Genomic DNA, 18,691 nt, shown 5'->3' with positions numbered 1-18,691 from the left:
CCACGTGCAAGTCCCTGCACGGCAAGGGAAGGAGAATGCTTTTATAGAGGGGAAGGGGCAGTGGGAGGGCTCTAGTAAACAAAGAGTCCATGGCTTGTCATTGGCTGAGTCCTTGCCAGGAAAAAAGAGGAATCTTTCTTCTTCGTGTTGGGCACTGTTATCACCACAGGGCATGAGGGCTCCCCCTTCCGGTCTCCCAACTCTATTTAGTTGAAGTTTCTGTTTATTAATTTTTTATAGCAGGTTCATCCATGAGTTGCAGAGTATAGTCCAAAACACAGCATTTTCTATATATATATATACACATACATATGTATGTGTGTATATCATTATATATATATATATATATAAAAGGATGGGGTGGATACAGTTCTTCTCTGGTACAATGGAGGATGAATGGGAAAAAGATTTTTAAGTCAGAGAGTTTGTGTGTTATGCCCCTCCATCTTCAAGTGGTTTCATTAAAAGGTGTTGTGTTTTAAAAAATTAACAGGACAGAATCTGTTTCACCCTCACACTCCCTCTCCCCTGTTTTGCTCTTTTTTCCCCCTTGTGAGAGGATCAGAATTGTTGGAAATTGGAAACGTAAATGGTTTTCTAATAATATTAGCCAAAAAAACACTGTTCTTTTGTAGCAAACCCCTGAGACCACAGCAGTTACTTTATGAATGCTAAAGCCTGGTAGTTGAGACTAACACAGAATTTGGCAGCAAATGTACTTGACTTCTTGCCATTCCTAAAGATCTGGAACCTTTCTCTTGCATTTTCACAGATCAGCAGGTTCTCAATATCTCTCTCTCTCTCTTCCCCCTCCCTCCTTCCCTCTCTCTTTCCCTCCTTCCCTCTCCCTCCCTTCCTCTATTATGGAATCCTAGATACAACTAACATCAAAAAGCATACATTCAACGTCACCCCATTGAATATTGTAGATCTAGGGATCCATTTGGCATTGAGAAGTTGTTCTTTGAATCCGTCTCATTTTATCTCATTTGAATCATCTCATTTCTGTAGTCCATTGAATCTGTGATTGTTTCCTTGGCCTAAATTTTAATTTTACCTTTGGTACATACCTTATAATATAATTTCTCAACCAGCAAGTCTGTTTTCTTTGCCTTTCAAAGACAGACGTCTACCCTGTAAAATCATGAGTCATAAAGAAACGATCACAAATGCTGATAACTGGATACAAAAGATCCATCACAGCATTTTTCATGTTTTGTGTAACAACAGAAACCCACTAAAAATAACCTAAATAGCTAATTATCAGGGGATGGTTTTATAAGTAATAATCCATCTAATTGACAGGAAATGATGCAGATTATGAAAATATCTGCAAAGAACGTTAATAGTGATATAACATGTAGAAAAAGGATTAGAAGGAAATATTCCCTTATTTTCATGGTGGTTAACACTGGATGGTAGGGTATAGGTGATATCTCGTCTTATTTACACTTTTATTCATTTTCCAACTTTTCTAGAATGAAGGTATATTACTTTTACATTTGGAAGTAAAACTTTTTTCAAAGGTCAAAAAGGGTAAGTTGCTACATCAGGATCCAGAAAGCTAGAGTGAGTTTTTTTTCCTCTCCTACACTGGCCATTAGGAAGTCACTTTCTTCTCTCCTTTTAAAAGAGGGAAGGTATTGCCACATTATTAAGCAATCAGCCAGTAGGGTTCATTCAAGAGCAATAAATTGACCTCTCAAGAGAAAATTACTGAAGCTCAGGAAATTAGAGCTAGAAACCCCTACTGAGTGGTCTAATGCATCCCTCAAGAATCAACGCCATATACATTGCACTTTCTGGTATGGGCACTTTCTTTTCAATCTAATTGTAAATGTTTCAAGTGATTGCAATTTCACTGCTGTATTTTAGACCGGTCAACAAACTATTAATCCATCTTCCCTGAGCAGAATATAATAACTTCAGCAAACTTCAGAGATTTCAAACTACCTCTCTTGCCTGGACCTGCTAGCTGAACAAGTATCTTACACCTGGTTCAAATCCTGGCACCTCCACTCAGCTATAAGGCCTTACACAAGACAGTTTACCTATCTGATCCTAGGTTTCCTTAGCTGTAAAAAAGAAACCTCTCCACGTACCTTACAAATGGTGCTGTAGGAATTAAATGAGATGACGCATCTAGGGAAAGCATTGAGTGCACACAGTAGGTACTCAGTAAATGTTTGGTGATTCCAGAGTGTTGGACCAGTGTTGAACAGTTGTTTTCCTGACAGAGGAGATGGGCTATGCTGAGTCAACAACCCCTTTTTTGTGTATTTCCCTGGATGACACAAGTGGGTTGGAGTGGATGGTGCAGTTCATGACCTTGAAACAGCAAAATTCCATTTGGTACCCAATCCTTGGGCTTAGTCACACCAACTAATATCACCAGGCTCACATCACAAATACGGCTCATACAGCCCCCATTGGAGCCTTTTCATTGTTGATAGGAGCTGCAACTAGAACACTGGCCATGGGGATGGGAAAAAAAGGATGGAGTGAAGAGTCATGTTTGAGATGGGATCAGTAGGGTGTGATGAATTGTTCATGTAGAAGCTGAAGGAAAGAGAATAATAATGCCCTCCAAGCTCCTAACTTGGATGACTACATGCACAGTTTATTGAGTCAACAAATACGTACTGAACACCTACTAAGAGCCAGGAACTGGGCACGAGGAACACCACAGTGAACAAAACAAACAAACAAAAATCTCTGCTTTTTTGAGTTTAGCTTCTAGTGGGAGAGACAGACAATAAATAGTAAACAAATAAATAAGACAATTTCTGGCTGTGGTAATGTAGTGAAGGAAATAAATAGGATGAAAGGATGGAGAATAAGATTATGGAAACCTGCTTTAGGTATGATGATCAGGGAAGGACTCTCTCAGGAGGTAAATACATGAGGTGATGGGTTCTGAAAGGTGAGAAGGAGCCAACAGGTGAAGAGAGGGAGGGACACATTCCAGGAAGAAGGAATAGCAGGTCCAAGACCTTGGGATAGGAAAAGGCTAGGTGTACTTCTTGAGAAAAGAAAAGGAAAAAAAAAAAGGGCCTATGAAACTGGGCATAGTGAGGGGAGAGGATTGGCTGGAGAGGAGGTTAGAGAAATGGGCGGGACCCATTAGCCAAGAACCAAGCCTTGAGAAGCAGGTTCTTGGGGAGGACACTTTCACCTTTGACATGCTGAGTTTGAGGCACCAGAGGCAACCTAAAAACTAAAGATCCAGACCTACATCCTGCGAACTAGAGACAGTATTGGGATTTGGGAAAATGTTCCGTTCCATCAAAATCACTGGGGAGTGTTCTAAAAATATGGACTTCTCAGGCATTCAAAATACAGATTTCTGGGGTGCCACCCTGGGAAATTCTAATTCAAGTAGATCTTGGTCAAGATCCGGAAATCATTTTTCAGTTCTCCCAGGTAATTTTGATCCATTCATTCAAGAACTATTGCTTGCATTCCTAGTATGTACCAGGACAATTCTAAATGCTGGAGATACTGCCCTGAACAGGTTACAGAGCTTATAGTCTCAAGAAAGAACAGACAGCAAACAAGTAAACAAATAAATTACAATAGTGATACATGTCACCCCCCCCAGAAAGCTGGTAAAATGTACAATAATTATGGGGACCTACACTAGATAAATCTAAAGAGCTCTCTGTCTCTCTGAGGAAGTGACATTTCAGTTGACAGCTGAGGAATAAACAGGAGCAGCCATGTGACAGTCTTGGGGAACACCATTCCAGGCAGAGCGAACAGCCAAGGCAAAGGCTTGGTTGAGAACTCAGTAGATGAATCTAATTCTTTGGCTTATTCCCACTTGATTAACCAACCAAAATGGGGGAGAAGGCATGGTGGGAAAGGTACTGTTGTACTGTTCCATCATTTTTTTAATCATTTTTAAAAATTGAAGTACAGTTAATTTACAGTGTTGTTTCAGGTGTACAGCAAAGTGATTCAGCTAGATATGTAGGTAGATAGATATCCCTTTTCAGTATCCATTATAGGTTATTACATGATATCGAATATAGTTCCCTGTGCTATACAGTAGGTCCTTGTTATTTATCTATTTTATATATAGTAGTGTGTATATGTTAATCCCTAATTCCTAATTTATCTCTCTCTCCCCACCCCACCCCTGCTATCCCCTTTGGGAACCATAAGTTTGTTTTCTATATCTGTGAGTCTATTTCTGTTTTGTAAATAAGTTCATTTGTATCTTTTTTTAGATTCCACATATAAGTGATGTTTCATCTTTATATGTTCACGCAGCAAGCTATGCTAAGCACAATACCAGATACTGTACCAAGGGCTGACACAAAGATGAGCAGGACAGTTCCCTGTCTCAGGGAGTTTGCAGTCCAGTGAGGGAGGTAGATATTCAAATCACTATGGCCCATGAAATGAGTGAGAGCATCCCAGATAATCAATTCATGTTCTGAGAAAGCCAAGCAGATGAGTAATACTTTCTCATCTCATTTCTCCGTATGATGGTGTGAGCAACTGTTTTTGAGACTGTACATGCTAAGATTATTTGCATTTCTTTGTGACCCTGCCAGCTCAGACTATCTGGAATTTTCATGAAATATTCGCAACAATGGATGTTGAGTTTGAGATACTGTATAACGACTATATTTGGGGAAAATATCGTCCTAATAATAGCTAACATTTATTGAGCCCTTAGAATCACGTGGCTTGACATGCAATCTCATAGTCTTTACAACATCCCTATAAGGCAGGGTCTCTCATTATTCCACCTTTTTTGGATGAAAAACTCGGAGCTCAGTCAGGTGAGGGAATTTTCCTGAGGTCATTCAACTCAGATGTGATGATTTCCCAGCTCTATCTGGGTTCGGAGCCCCAGTTCTGGTCCATACCATCTTTCATAAATTGCTCAGATACTGGTACAATTGCTATCCTCACCCCGGTTCCCAAAGTGGATCCCTCTCTCTCCTTTCCATCCCAGTAACCACCTGGGTTGTCTACACTAGTTAGATCTACCTGCTTCTCTCTTTCCTATAGGTGGGAAAGTGGAGCGGAGAAGGACTCCTTGTTTCCACACTTGGGAGAGAGTGGAGGGGACCGGGGCAGGCCCTGACCGGGTGGTGCCCACTGCCTGTCTCCACTCCACGCCAGTCTCCAGAGGCCCCCTGTGTAGTGTGTGAAGGGTTAGGCCCCAAACTGAGCACCTTGTTCCCTGCCCACCTGTTGAGGAAAAGAAATCAGTGGGGCTCAATGTTCAAAGTCTTAGAAGGAGGAGCATGGGTCAGGGGAAGTAAATCGTTAAAGTCAAGAGGAAGTAATAAGTCTTTGGGCACCACGGTAGGGTTGGATGGCCAACTGGATAGAGCTGTGTCGCCTGCTGTGACGCTGAATGTATTCAAATTCAGCTGCTTAAAAAGATGAGCTGGCCATCTTCAGCCTGTAGGTCAGCCAGTCTACAACGGAGAGTCTTTGCTTTCCCTTCCCTGAGCCTCCTTTTACTCCGGACTCTTAGGTGTGAGTCTGGGTGTCTGCCTGTTGGCCCCTGGGTGTGTCGTCAAGGAGTGCCTTCCCCCTGTTTCTCAGGCTGGCTGGCTCCCTGTCTCCTCCCCCACGCCCTCGCTCCCTCCCTCCCTCTCGTGCGGAGGCTCTTGGCCTGGGTCCCTGAGGTCAGGCGGGTGCAAGTGAAGGGCGCAGGAGGGGTGAGGTTACGCCTCCCTGGAGCCCCGCGCCGCTGGCTTTTCAGCGACTCGCCAGGAGCCTGCGGCCAGAGCCCCAGACGGCGCCGACTGTGCGCTCCTCCGCCTCCCTGCACCGTGCGCCTCGCCCATGTCTCAGTACGCTCCCAGCTCGGACTTCAAGAGGGCTTTGGACAGCAGTCCCGAGGCCAACACTGAGGATGACAAGACCGAGGAGGACGTGCCCATGCCCAAGAACTACCTGTGGCTCTCCATCGTCTCGTGTTTTTGCCCCGCGTACCCCATCAACATCGTGGCTTTAGTCTTCTCCATCATGGTGAGTGAACGAGGGCCCGGAGCAGCCAGGGAGAGGGGAGACCTGGGCCGTGTGGAGCCCCTCCTGGGGACTCTTCGCCCTCTCCGCCCTCGGCCGCTCCCTTCCTCACGGCCCCGCGCACCGGGGGTGTTCTGTCCTCCGCAGCCCCTGCTCACCTTTCTGGGGCTCTCCGCACTCTCCCCCCAGCCATCAGCGCCGCCACTGCGCTCCTTGTGGCTCTCAGAGCCTGGACCAAGCCTCCCCCAGGCCCGCTTTCCACTACTTCCAGCAGCGCCCGTGGTGCATTCTCTCCGTCCTGGGAAAGTTCTTCCTTGGACTTTCCCGCTTCTCTCCCGGCCTCCTCCGACATTCCTGGGCGCTCATCCGATTCTTCTCAACCCGTTTTTCTGGAGCCTCAAAGCGCGCCACCCTCGCAGGCAACAGCACAGCCCGTGCCCTGAGCGTGCAGGCTCTGCGCCGCTCTTTGCCTCGCCGGTGCTCGGCCTCTCCAGCGCGTGGCACTGTCTCTGTCTTCTAGCACGGAGTCCTTTCTTTGCTGCGCCCAGAGCGCCGCCGCCGCCGCCACTCTCTGAGGGTCCCCAGGCGATCCCCGATGTCCTCTAGACCCCTGGTCCCACACTGCAGCACGCCCTCTCCGCGGCACCAGTTCCTTCGCACTGCTTCCTACGCCAGTTGCCTCTGCTTGGCCCTCGTCGGCACCCTTTGACCCCGCTTTCCAGTGAGCCCGCCCTCCAGGCCTTTCTTGGGCTACCCCTGTGCCCCTCTCAGCAGCAGCGTGCGAGCTCCCCTTTTACTCCTTCTGCCCCAGCATGTCGTAGTCCCGCTCTCATTTCCTGCGCGGGGCCCTATCCCCGCCTCTCCTGGTGAGCCCCAAGGGCTCCCAGGCGCCCCTCCACCGCTGGCTCTTACGCCTTGGGAGCTCCCGGGAACCCACTGGGGGCTCGCGCGCCCCGTGCATCTCCGCGCGCCCTCTGCGCCGGCCTCCCGAGCTGCGTGCCTCTCCCTGAGCGTTCCAGTCCCCCCTTCCGAAGCTCGCCTCCACCCCTCTTCCGCCCAGGTAGGAGCTCCGTGCGAACCCCACCGGGAGGGCAAGGAGCGCCCCCGAGGTCCTAACCTTATTGACTGGAGCAGCTGGCCGGGCACTGTCCCGGGACAACCCTTGCAGTGAGCTCCCTCCCCCGCCCACCCACCTCGCCGGACCGAACTCTCCAGCCGCAGACCCGGGAGAGTCCGGATTCAGCTCAGTAAAGATCAAGAGCCGCCGCCCCCCTCCCCCCTTCAAGCCCGCCCTCACTTGCCCCTGGGTGGTTCCGTATTCGCTTCGTGGGTACATACGAAGACCTCATTTGCACGCACAGCTTGCCCTCTCTCAGACCCCGTTTGTAGGCTATCTGCACCAACATTCAAGCGTTCAGCCGCTGAAGTTCTGACTGCCTGGGTTCAAATCCCATTTCCACCACGTACTAGCTAGCTGTATGCATCTCTCTTAACGTCAGTCTCTTTGTCTGTAAAATGAGAATAATCAAAGCCATATGTCTTAGGGTTGTTGTATTAATGAGATAAAGTGTGACCCGCTTGGCACAGTGCCCAGCATGATGGTGGTATCAGATCTTCACTCACTTGTCACTTGCTGAGGGCTTCTCTGATCGCTGTTTAAAATCAAACCCCCCACAAGCTCTAGTCTCCCTTCCCCGATAGTTTTTGCCCAAAGCACTCGTCTGCATCTGATACATTATTTCACTTATTAACATGCTTACTGTGTGTGTCCCCTCGTTAGAATATAAGCTCTCTGAGGGCCGGGATATTTGCTTGTTGCTTGTTTTTTGTTGCTGTACCTTTACCTAGAAGAGAATCTGACAGGTGGTAGATGCCCAATAAATATTACAAAATGAATGCCTGAATGAACGCCTGAATGAATGAATGGTGTTAATGGGTCACAATGTCTCTTTTACTCCTGCTGCTCTATCCCGTACTGGAGCCCCGGAACCACCATGTCAGGTTCCTTTGGACCAACCAGCCAGTTTCCTCCCTTCCTCTCCCAAGATATCCGGTCTTGGGTTCTTTTTGTTTTTTGGGTTTTTTTGGCAGCAAAGCAGGGGGAGGATGCAGCAGCCAAATTCTCCAGACAGCAGCAGAGTCTCTGGCTGGTATTGGTGTCCACACTCTGTCCTGGTTTATTAATGAATCGACAGCCGATTTACCCCTTTCCCAGTGCCAACAAGAAAACTGCCTGCAAAGGCTCCCCACACCCCACATTCATCTGAGATGAGCTAAAACTCCAGCGGGTGGTGACAGGTTGGGCACTAACGATGCTACTTGGTGTGTCCTGGGGGATAAGACTTGTATGTTTCGAATAGAAACCTTTTTCTGGTCCCCTCGTCCCCATTCCCTCCACCAAGACTTTTTCACTAGATTTACAGCAGGAGACCATTCTATGGTCAGAAAGTAGAAAAGTGTCTACTTTGTCAGAAAGTAGACACTGGAGTCAGAAAGTTGACTATGGCCAAGTTCCATACCCTTTCAAAGCCTTGGTTTCTTCACCTAGAAAATGAGAATGTAAAAGGTGTTTTAAGTGGAGGCAAAACTGTTGTAAGGATAAAACAGAATAAAAGCGTGTCAAGCCACCAGCTTTGTGCTAGGTACGGGCAATAATTGTCAGACAGATGGATAGATTTGGAATCTGGAAACATCATATGCCATGTATGAAAACAAACAGAACATCAAATTAATGAAATCCAAATTCTAAAAGAGCTTCCTACACCCTCCTCATTGAACTCCCTCTAAGGTACTGGAAGCTTTTTCCCTTTGAAACAGTGCAGATCCCGATTTGACAGGTTTCATAATAAAGACTCCAAAGTCCAAAGGATGAAGAGGAAGTGGAAGGGTGTGTAAGAGGAAGGTGGCCCACCAAATGCCAGGTGTGTTCTTTCCCTAGGGAGTCTTGTGATGTTCAATCCTGGCTATTTTCAGATCTTACTCATCTGTAATTTGTGATAAATTGAGGCACTAAATAGTGGTGCTGTTCCCCATGGAAGCACTTGAAAATATTGGGGAGTATTTGTGTATCTCAGTGATTTGGGGCACTACTGGCATTTGGGGGGGGGGGCTAAGAGTATTAATATCCTACAGTGCTGGAGACTGTCACCCGAATGAAGAACTGACCTACCCCAAACATCAATAGCACCCCAATCAAGAAACACTGGGAGATGATGCAAACTGGTATAAATATTGACAAGGCTCAATATAACTAGTTCCCAGAACTGTAAAAAGAGCCAGCAATCTCAAAACAGTCAATATCTTTATTTATTAAACCAAGCCTGAGAAGCCTTCTATAAAATCACAGAGTTGAAGTAGGTGCTAGGGGATAATAAAACTACTTTGAAAAATATACATTTGAGAAGAGTATTCTTCAAGCTGTGGGCATCTGTGATCTTTTAACCATCCCGTGCAGAACTAATAGAGTCCTGGTTGTGAGGCAGTGCACCACCGATGAGAATCAGTACAGTATGGTTTGTTGTATTGAAACACTGGTGGGTCAAGCATTGTCAGAGGCAGGGACGTGAAAGTCTTTGCTTCCCCCAAGTACTGAAAGTCTGTTTGTTGCAGTGCACTTAACTGTACTCAATTTCAGGGACACATATCTCAAGAATTTCCCCCAGACTGGGCCATTGCTAGCCCATGTTGCACATGTGAATTTGAAAATGGCACCCTTCCTCCATACAGATGCAGCACGTGGCTTGGAAAGTAAAGGCCAGGGTGGTTTTCAGGCCTCATTCGTTGTGCTCCCGCCCATCCCTGGCTATCTCTGTTTATTCCATCCGAAAGATAGAATGCTGGAGACTATCCACATGGCTTTTACCCTGGAGAAAGAATGCTTGTTCATCCTACAAATATTTATTGAGCACCTATTATATGCCAGGCTCTATTCCAGGCATTGGTATACTCCTTTACCTCTATCAAGTGGTAAATAAGATCAGCAAGGTCTCTGCCCTCTGGAAGAAAAAAGGTTCCAGGCAAGTTGCAGGAGTGTTGGCAAATTTAGCCTATTGGTTTTGTAGCTGGAATTTGCTACCTGGCTCAAGAGACTGGAAGTGAGTCCATGCCGAGCCTCCATTTTTTATGATGTTATGATGCAGTCTTTTGCGTAGGTGAACCAATTCGGTCACTCTAAGTGTGGATGCAAAATAGCCAATGAGTTTTAATTAGGTGAATTATAAGCCTTCTCTCAACAGAACTTCTCCCTCACACCAACAGAATCTGTCTAGATACCAACCAGTGAGGTTCAAATCCTTCTGTGCTTTTTGCTACGTTTGTGATCTCATGCAGCTGTCTCAATGTTTCTGAGGCTTGATTTTTCAACCCTGTAAAATAAGGGTTGTGACAGTACCAACTCAGGGGCTGTTGTGGAGATTAAGTGATAAAAGTTAAATGGCTTCATGGCATTACCTAAAACACAGCTAGAACTCATAAGTATTGATGATGATGATGATGAACTCAATAAAGATGATGATGCATATATTTTAGGGATACAAGCCATTACCTTTTCCAGTAGCAGTTTTTCTATTTTTATTGAGACTAGCAAAATTTGATAAAAAATAAAAACAGTGACCAGTAATTGTGTCACTGGAATAAATAACTGCTGTGGTCTAAAAGTAAATATTAATTTCAGACATTCAAGATCTCAAAAAAACATCTGACATACACCTTTTCTCAGAAAGCTATGGGAGGATGTGCTCCCTGAATACAAGGAAGTAAATCAGGAAAGAGAAAGACACAGGGTCCAGAAAATGGCTCCAGCACAGAAAAAAAAAAAAAGGCAAAGAGAAATCCTCAAAACAAGGCAACAGGTCTCATAAACCAGCAGAAGATGCAGTTGATAATGGATGATTGATCTGAAGCCATTGTCAAAATCCATTATCTGGACATGGGCTGGCACAGTAAACCACAGTCCTGCCCAGAGCCTGACCACATCTGCTCTAGAAGACAAGGTCTGTGGTCAAAAAGAAAGTAAATATCCACAGGATGAAAGACAAACCAAACTGGGCGTTCTTTCTATCTGACCCAGGCTCTACCAGGGCTCATCCATCAAAGCTGTGTTTCAGCTGGACTTCAGTAGGTTTAGAAGGGAGTTGTTTTTTGTGTACGTTTTTGGAGGGGGGGGGGGTTGGTGGTTTTTTGTTTGTTTGTTTTGGGTTTTGTTGTTGTTTTCAGTGACCAAGGCAGAACTTGGAAATAACATATCTTGGTCCAGGTAGCTGACCCAAGAGGCTTACATTGCTTACAAGTTGAAGCTCTAAATATTGTAGCTCGTTGGGTCTCTCAGTGTGATTTCTCTCTTCCTTCTATGGCTCTTTCCACATCATTGTCAGCTGAGAAATAGGTTATTAAAATTATGGACACCTATGACTTATTTCTTATGAATTCCTGTGCTTGAAGCTCTGAAGAGTGTTAAGATGGTTTCAGATGACAAAGACCTTGCCTGAATTGTGTCAGCTTTGTTGGAAAGCTCTATTATAAATACCCATAGATTTTATTTTTTAATACATTTATTTATTTTTTTTGGCTGCGTTGGATCTTCGTTGCTGTGCGCGGGCTTTCTCTAGTTGTAGCGAGCAGGAGCTACTCTTCATTGCGGTGTACAGGTTTCTCACTGCGGTGGCTTCTCTTGTTGCAGAGCACAGGCTGTAGGCGCGTGGGCTTCAGTGGTTGTGGCGCACGGGCTTAGTTGCTCCGCGGCATGTGGATCTTCCGGGACCGGAGCTCGAACCTGTGTCCCCTGCATTGGCAGGCAGATTCTCAACCACTGCGCCACCAGGGAAGCCCCAGTACCCATAAATTTTAGATATGCACATCACCCAAGCAGCCCCTCGCCTGGATCGCTACTCTCATAAGTTTCCCCATTATGTGGCAGAGGGTGGCCACTGACCTTTGGTATTTGGGAATATAGAGTTTAAACTGCTGTTGGGATCCTTTCAATAGGTCCTTTCAATCTAGTAAGTCCTAGACTATTAGAGGTACAAGATGTTAATCTGTGTGTTCCTGTAAAAGGAAACATTTTAAATGACATTTTAATTTACTGATAAAATTTTATAACGGCTTTGTTATAATATGGGTGACATAGATAAAACAAGATTGGCCACTAATGGATGGTTGTTGAAGCTGGGTTATGGGAACATGGAGTTTTGTTATATTAGTCTGTTAATTTTTTAATATGTTTGAAAGTTTACATAATAAAAAGTTTTTTTTGTTGTTGTTAAGGAAAAAAGAAAGTCCCTCCCAAAGTTGTTAAACATTGCCCAGATAACAAAACAGCAGCTGTTAAATGAGTTGGCAAAACAGGCCATGGTTGAGGTGCAGTTTGTCATTAATTAATAAGCAAACTATGTCTGACTTGTAATGAATTTTTTTAAACTTTTTATTTTATAATGGAGTATAGCCAGTGAACAATGTTGTGATAGTTTCAGGTGCACAGCAAAGGAACTCAGCCATACATATGCATGTATTCGTTCTCCCCCAAACTCCCCTCCCATCCAGGCTGCCACATAACATTAAGCAGAGTTCCCTGTGCTATACAGTAGGTCCTTGTTGGTTATCCATTTTAAATACAGCAGTATGTACATGTCAATCCCGAACTCCCTGACTATCCCTTCCCCCCATCCTTCCCCTCTGGAAACCATAAGCCTGTTCTCATAAATCGTTCTCTAAGTCTGTGAGTCTGTTTCTGTTTTGTAAATAGGTTCATTTGTACCATTTCTTTTTAGATTCTGCATATAAGAGACATCGTACGATATTTCTCTTTCTCTGACTTGCTTCACTCAGCATGACAATCTCTAGGTCCACCCATGTTGCTGCAAATGGCATTATTTCATTCTTTTTAATGGCTGAGTAATATTCCATTGTATATATCTACCACACCTTCTTTATCCATGACTTATAATGAATTTTAACGATGACTTTGAAGGACACCTTCAACTAGTCCTCAGTAGAAGGCCAGGTAGGAGGACTCATATCCTAGAACAGTGCTCCTCAAAATTTAGCCACTTGAAGCTCTTGTTAAAATGCAGATTTCACTCCTCTTTCAAAGCTCAGCTGGAAAGTCACCTCCTTTGTGAAGCCCTTCTTGATTGCCCTGTTGCCCTCACCCTAGGTTGTACCCACTACACTCTGAACAGATTTCTCTCAGAGTACATTTCCTTCTCTGCACCAGTGTGTGTATGTGAGCCCCTTGCGGCTGCACTGTTAGCCCCAGGAACTTAGCACGATGTTGAGCACATGGTTGGTAAGTAATGTATGTTTGATGAATGAATGAATGGCTCCAGAGGCCGAAATTTGTTCCTGCCTTTATCTCTGAGGATTACACTCCCTTCCCCTCTCTGTTCTGCATTTCTGCCAAAACTTTTTTGGAAAATATCCAGGAAACCCAGGCTAATGCCAGGCGTTGCTGAGAAGTTAGCCAAGGCTTGGTTCCCAAGGATGGCTTTCCTGGCTCATCTGGAGCTCACCAGCACCCCACACACTGCAGGCCAGTGGGTCCACCTTTGGAAATTGATTTCTGTTCTCAACTAACACTCTTCAGTCCAAAGCTGCTCATCCAGAAACATGATGCCTTCAGAGCAGGAGCCTGAATATATCTGAAATCTCCAGTTCTGCAAGTTCAGGAATTAAACCAGATTTTCTAAAACCATGCTTCTCAAACAACTGGTTCTGCCTGATATAAACAAGTTTTATCCAAAAAAAGCAGTAGGGAATACGGGGGAAAATTGAGAAGTCAAATGCTAAGTTAAGCAAAAGTGAACTGTTTCCTTTCCTTGGAGGTCTTGTGAAGCCTTTGGCCAGCCACTGTTTCCTGTGGCTCTTGGATGGTACAGTGTAGCTTGGGACATTTACTAAGCATGTTGCCTAGCATCTTTTGATCCTCAGGCTAATATGCCACAGAACACACTTTGGGAAATACTGTTCCTAATGATACATTGGTTCTCACTTTTAATGAGTTGATCCATTGTTGGTATTAGAGTAATAATGCAGGATGTTTCATCCCTAACATTCTTGCCTAAAGACCCACCTCTCTACCTTTCTTCCAACACAGTTTTTTATTTTCCTGCTCAGATCTTGTGCTTTTATTTTTTTATTGAAGTATAGTTGATTTACAGTGTTTCAGGTGTACAGCAAAGTGATTCAGCTTTATATGTATATTCTTTTTCAGATTCTTTTCCATTATAGTTTATTACAAGATATTGAATCTAGTTCCCTGTGCTATACAATAGGTCCTTGTTTATCTATTTTATATGTAGTAGTGTGTATCTGCTAAATCCAAATTCCCAATTTTTCCCTTCCCCCTCTTTTTCCCCTTTGGTAACCATAAGCTTGTTTTCTATGTCTGTGAGTCTATTTCTATTTTGTGAATAAGTTCATTTGTATCATTTTTTAAAAATTCTACACATAAGTGATATATGATATTTGTCTTTCTCTGTCTGACTTCACTTAGTATGATAATCTCTAGGTCCATCCAAGTTGCTGCAAATGGCATTATTTTTCTTTTCTATGGCTCAGTAATATTCTATTACACACACACACACACACACACACACACACACACACACACACACATCTTCTTTATCCATTCATCTGTCGATGGACATTTAGGTTGTTTCCATGTCCTGGCTATTGTAAATAGTGCTGCTATGAACATTGTGGTGCATAGATCTTTTTGAATTAGAGTTTTCACCTTTTCTGGATATATGCCCAGGAGTGGGATTGCTGGATCATATGATAGCTCTATTTTTTGTTTTTTAAGGAACCTCCATACTGTTCTCCATGATGGCTGCACCAATTTACATTCTCAGCAAGAGTGTAGGAGGGTTCCCTTTTCTCCACACCCTCTCCAGCATTTATTGTTTGTAGACTTTTTGATGATGGCCCTTCTAACTGGTGAGAGGTGATACCTCATTGTAGTTTTGATTTGCATTTCTCTAATAATTAGCAGCGTTGAGCATCTTTTCATGTGCCTGTTGACCATCTGTATGTCTTCTTTGGAGAAATGTCTGTTTAGGTCTTCTGCCCATTTTTTGACTGGGTTGTTTGGTTTCTTTGATACTGAGCCCAACACAGATATTTTTAATGTGTCCCCTAGCCAGACTTTTGCTGATGTTCTTCCTCCCTCATTATCTTTTTTTCTACAGGTAGAATTCAGATATTTGTCTTTCTGTTTCCTTTACCCTTTACCTCATGCTTTCTATTCCCCAAGCTAAAGGACACCCCCTATATTTAACTGCCTCTTCTGATAACTTCATTTGTTCTTTGTTCTGAATAATTTTGATAGTGTGCTATTGCTGTTATTATTATTACATTTGTCCATATGTATTTACTTCTCAAAACATTTTCACATGGACACAGTTTCACTTGTTCCTCACAAAATTCCAGCGAGACACAGACGAAAGTGGTTCTCCCCATTTATCCATGAGGAAACAAGGCTCAGAAAGGTGACCCTGGTGGACAAAAATCAAACATGACAGTCCTCACCCCCATGAAGTTTACAGTCTGGCCTCTTGAAGCATTATAATCAGATGACTATGCTTGCCCTTTGATAGGAACACAGCTTTGATGTTCTGAGAGCTTTTTCTTTTAATAGACTTGCTCCATTGGTATAAGAAACATTCATGTAATACTCTCCATCAAGCCTGGCAGAATTTCTCTCTAGTTTTTTTACTTTAGTGATAGACAGGCAAAAGGACAACTCTCACTTGTCCTTGAAGATATTTATAGAGAGAAACAGCCCAGAAGCCCAAGAAGGAGACAGATTAGCATGAATAGATGAATGGTGATGACAAGGAAATGTGCCTTATGATCTAAAAGCTCAGTCTCTGAATTCCCAGCACTACCTTTAGGCAAATAAACTTAGGAGCAAGCAAAATCTAAACAAGAAACCCCAGAGTCCTCTGAAAACTCAGACATTATTACTAAAAATATTTACTAAGTACCTACATCCATCAAGCTATTTTGATGGAACCTGCTATCTGGGAGTTTGGGATCTGAGACAATATTGATCTATATAAAGAGAGTTCTTACACTTGGAGAGAAGTATCTCCGACTATGTTCAGACATTGACGTAAGTTTGCACAGGTGTGTGAGTGAGTGTGTGTGTGAGAGAGAGAGAAACAGAGGCAGAGAGAGAGACACACACACACAGAGACAGAAAGAGAGAAAACCTTACTTACTTCCCATTAGCCAAATATCTACTAGAGATAAAGGGATGATAAAGATGAGCATGGTTTTGAAAGAGAGAATAGGTGTTTTGAAGAAAAGGGAACATGTTCTAAAATTAGGATTTCAGTATTGGCAACTCAATAGATCAAAATACTGGCAAAGTCGCAATAGCAAATAAAAAATTTAAATACCAGAAATAAACCTAGGAAACAAGCAAGATCTATACAAAGAAAGCTTCACCAAGAGATTAAAATTTTTTTAAAAATTAACTAAATGAAGAGGCATAACGTTACATATTAGATGTTCATCCCAGCATTAGTTATGAAATGAATTATGAAGTGAGTTAATAAACATGAATCATGGTGCCTGGCTCAGAGGAACTGCTTAATTAATGTTTGTCATTGTTGTGGTTTAAATGTGAAAAATTAAAGATGGAGATAAGATTGATTCCAACAGAAGAGATTGACTAAGTAAATTATAATACATCCATTTAGAACATAGAATATTTTATAACTGTTAGAATCATGCTTTTGAGGAATTTTTATGATGCAGGGGAATGTTTAAAGTAAAAGATCAAGTAGGGGAAAAAAGACAATATAAAGTTGTATACGCAATAAGATCACACATTCTTACACGTTCTTGCAATTAAAAGTATCCACACACCTTTATGCACACACACACACACACACACACACACACGAACATGCATGGGGGGAAAAGGCTGGAAAGCATTCCAAAATGTCTACAATGATTCTCTCTAAGTGGCAGGAATATGGACAGTGTTATAACTGTAAAGGTTAAGGGCACAAATTCTATTATCAGGTCCACCAGGGTTTGAATCCTGGCTCCCTGCTTGCTGTCATGTGACATTGATGAAGCTAATTAACCTCCGAGCCTCAGTTTCCTCATCTGCAAATTGGAAACAATATCACCTACCTCCAGACTTCCCTGGTGGTGCAGTGGTTAAGAATCCACCTGCCAATGCAGGGGACACGGGTTTGAGCCCTGGTCCAGGAAGATTCCACATGCCACGGAGCAACTAAGCCCGTGCTCCACAACTACTGAGCCTGCGCTCTAGAGCCCGCGAGCCACAACTACTGAGCCTGCGAGCCACAACTACTGAGCCCACGTGCCACAACTACTGAAGCCTGCACGCCTAGAGCCCGTGCTCCGCAACAAGAGAAGCCACCGCAATGAGAAGCCTGCGCACTGCAATGAAGAGTAGCCCCCGCTCACTGCAACTAGAGAAAGCCTGCATGCAGCAACGAAGACCCAATGCAGCCAAAAATAAATAAATAAATAAATTTATTAAAAAATATATATATCACCTACCCCCAAGGGGTTGCCCTGTGAATGCAATAGGATAATATATGCAAAATACTTGGTAAATCTTGGCTATTATAACTTCAGATTTTGCTATAATAAGTTTTTACTATTTTCCAGTTTTTCTATAATAAATGTTTAGACTTCATTTCTAGTCAGAAATAAGGATTTTTCTAAAAACAATAAAAATCTTCAGCAAGAAGGAAGAAGGGGTAGTGGTAGATAAGTGAATTCTTCTCCACCTTGAAGGGTGGTTCTACTTCTACATCATACGTTCTTATCAAGCTGAAATAGTCAGCTCTGTAGCTCAGTCAAGACAAATGCTATTTTATTCTGATGTTTTGTTCTAGTCTTGAAAATCTCTAGGGATAGAGAAACCACAGCTTAGCACAGTTTCTGCCCAAAGGAAATGGTTAGAAAATATCAGCAGTTTTGTTGTTTTGGGTCTGATTTTACTGGGATTTTACCTAAGCAGAAGCTCACCTCCACTAATATAAACCCACTTTTTTTTTTAAATTGAGATATAATTGGCGTGTAATTTTGTATAAGTTTGATGTGTACAACATTTTGATATGATACATTTATGTATTGCAATACGATTGCCATCATAGCATTAGCTAACACCTCTGTTATGTCATGTCATTATCGTTTCTTTTTTCATGGTGGGAATAATTAAGATCTAGTCTCTTTGATATTTAGAAGTTTGATGTTTATAATACAGTATTGTCTATAATCACAATACTGTGATTAGATCCCCAGGACTTATTTATCTACTAGTTGCAAATCTGTACACTTAACATCTCCCCAGATCCCCAGCTTCCAGCCCCTAGTAACCACCGCTCTACTCTGTTTTTGTGACTTTGGCTTTTTTAGATTCCACATATAAGTGATATCATACAGTATTTGTCTTTGTCTGACTTATCTCACTTAGCCTAATATCCTCAAGGTCCATCCATGTTGTTGCAAATGGCAGGATTTCCTTCTTTCTCATGGCTGAATAGTATTCCATTGTATGTGTATATATATACCACATCTTTATCCATTCACCTATTGATGGTCCCTTAGGTTGCTTCCATATCTTGGCTTTTGCAAATAATGCTGCAATAAACATGGGAGTGCAGATATCTCTTCAAGATCCTGTTTTCATTTCCTTTGAATATATACG

The 18,691-nt window shown here is 43.2% G+C and overlaps 1 protein-coding gene across 1 annotated transcript in view; it reads left to right on the top strand.

The window, feature by feature from the left end:
* The first annotated feature begins 5,686 nt into the window (after positions 1 to 5,686).
* Positions 5,687 to 18,691, top strand: part of TMEM233 (transmembrane protein 233) — a 40,518-nt gene continuing 27,513 nt past the window's right edge. Inside the window, exon 1 of the mRNA XM_059894252.1 lies at positions 5,687 to 6,000. Coding sequence (XP_059750235.1) covers positions 5,815 to 6,000 — 186 coding nt within the window. The 5' untranslated portion in view covers positions 5,687 to 5,814. The remainder of the gene's footprint in view (positions 6,001 to 18,691) is intronic.

The sequence above is a fragment of the Balaenoptera ricei genome, chromosome 14 (assembly GCF_028023285.1).
Source record: "Balaenoptera ricei isolate mBalRic1 chromosome 14, mBalRic1.hap2, whole genome shotgun sequence".
NCBI lineage: Eukaryota > Metazoa > Chordata > Mammalia > Artiodactyla > Balaenopteridae > Balaenoptera > Balaenoptera ricei.
This window is presented reverse-complemented; position numbering and strand designations above follow the sequence as displayed.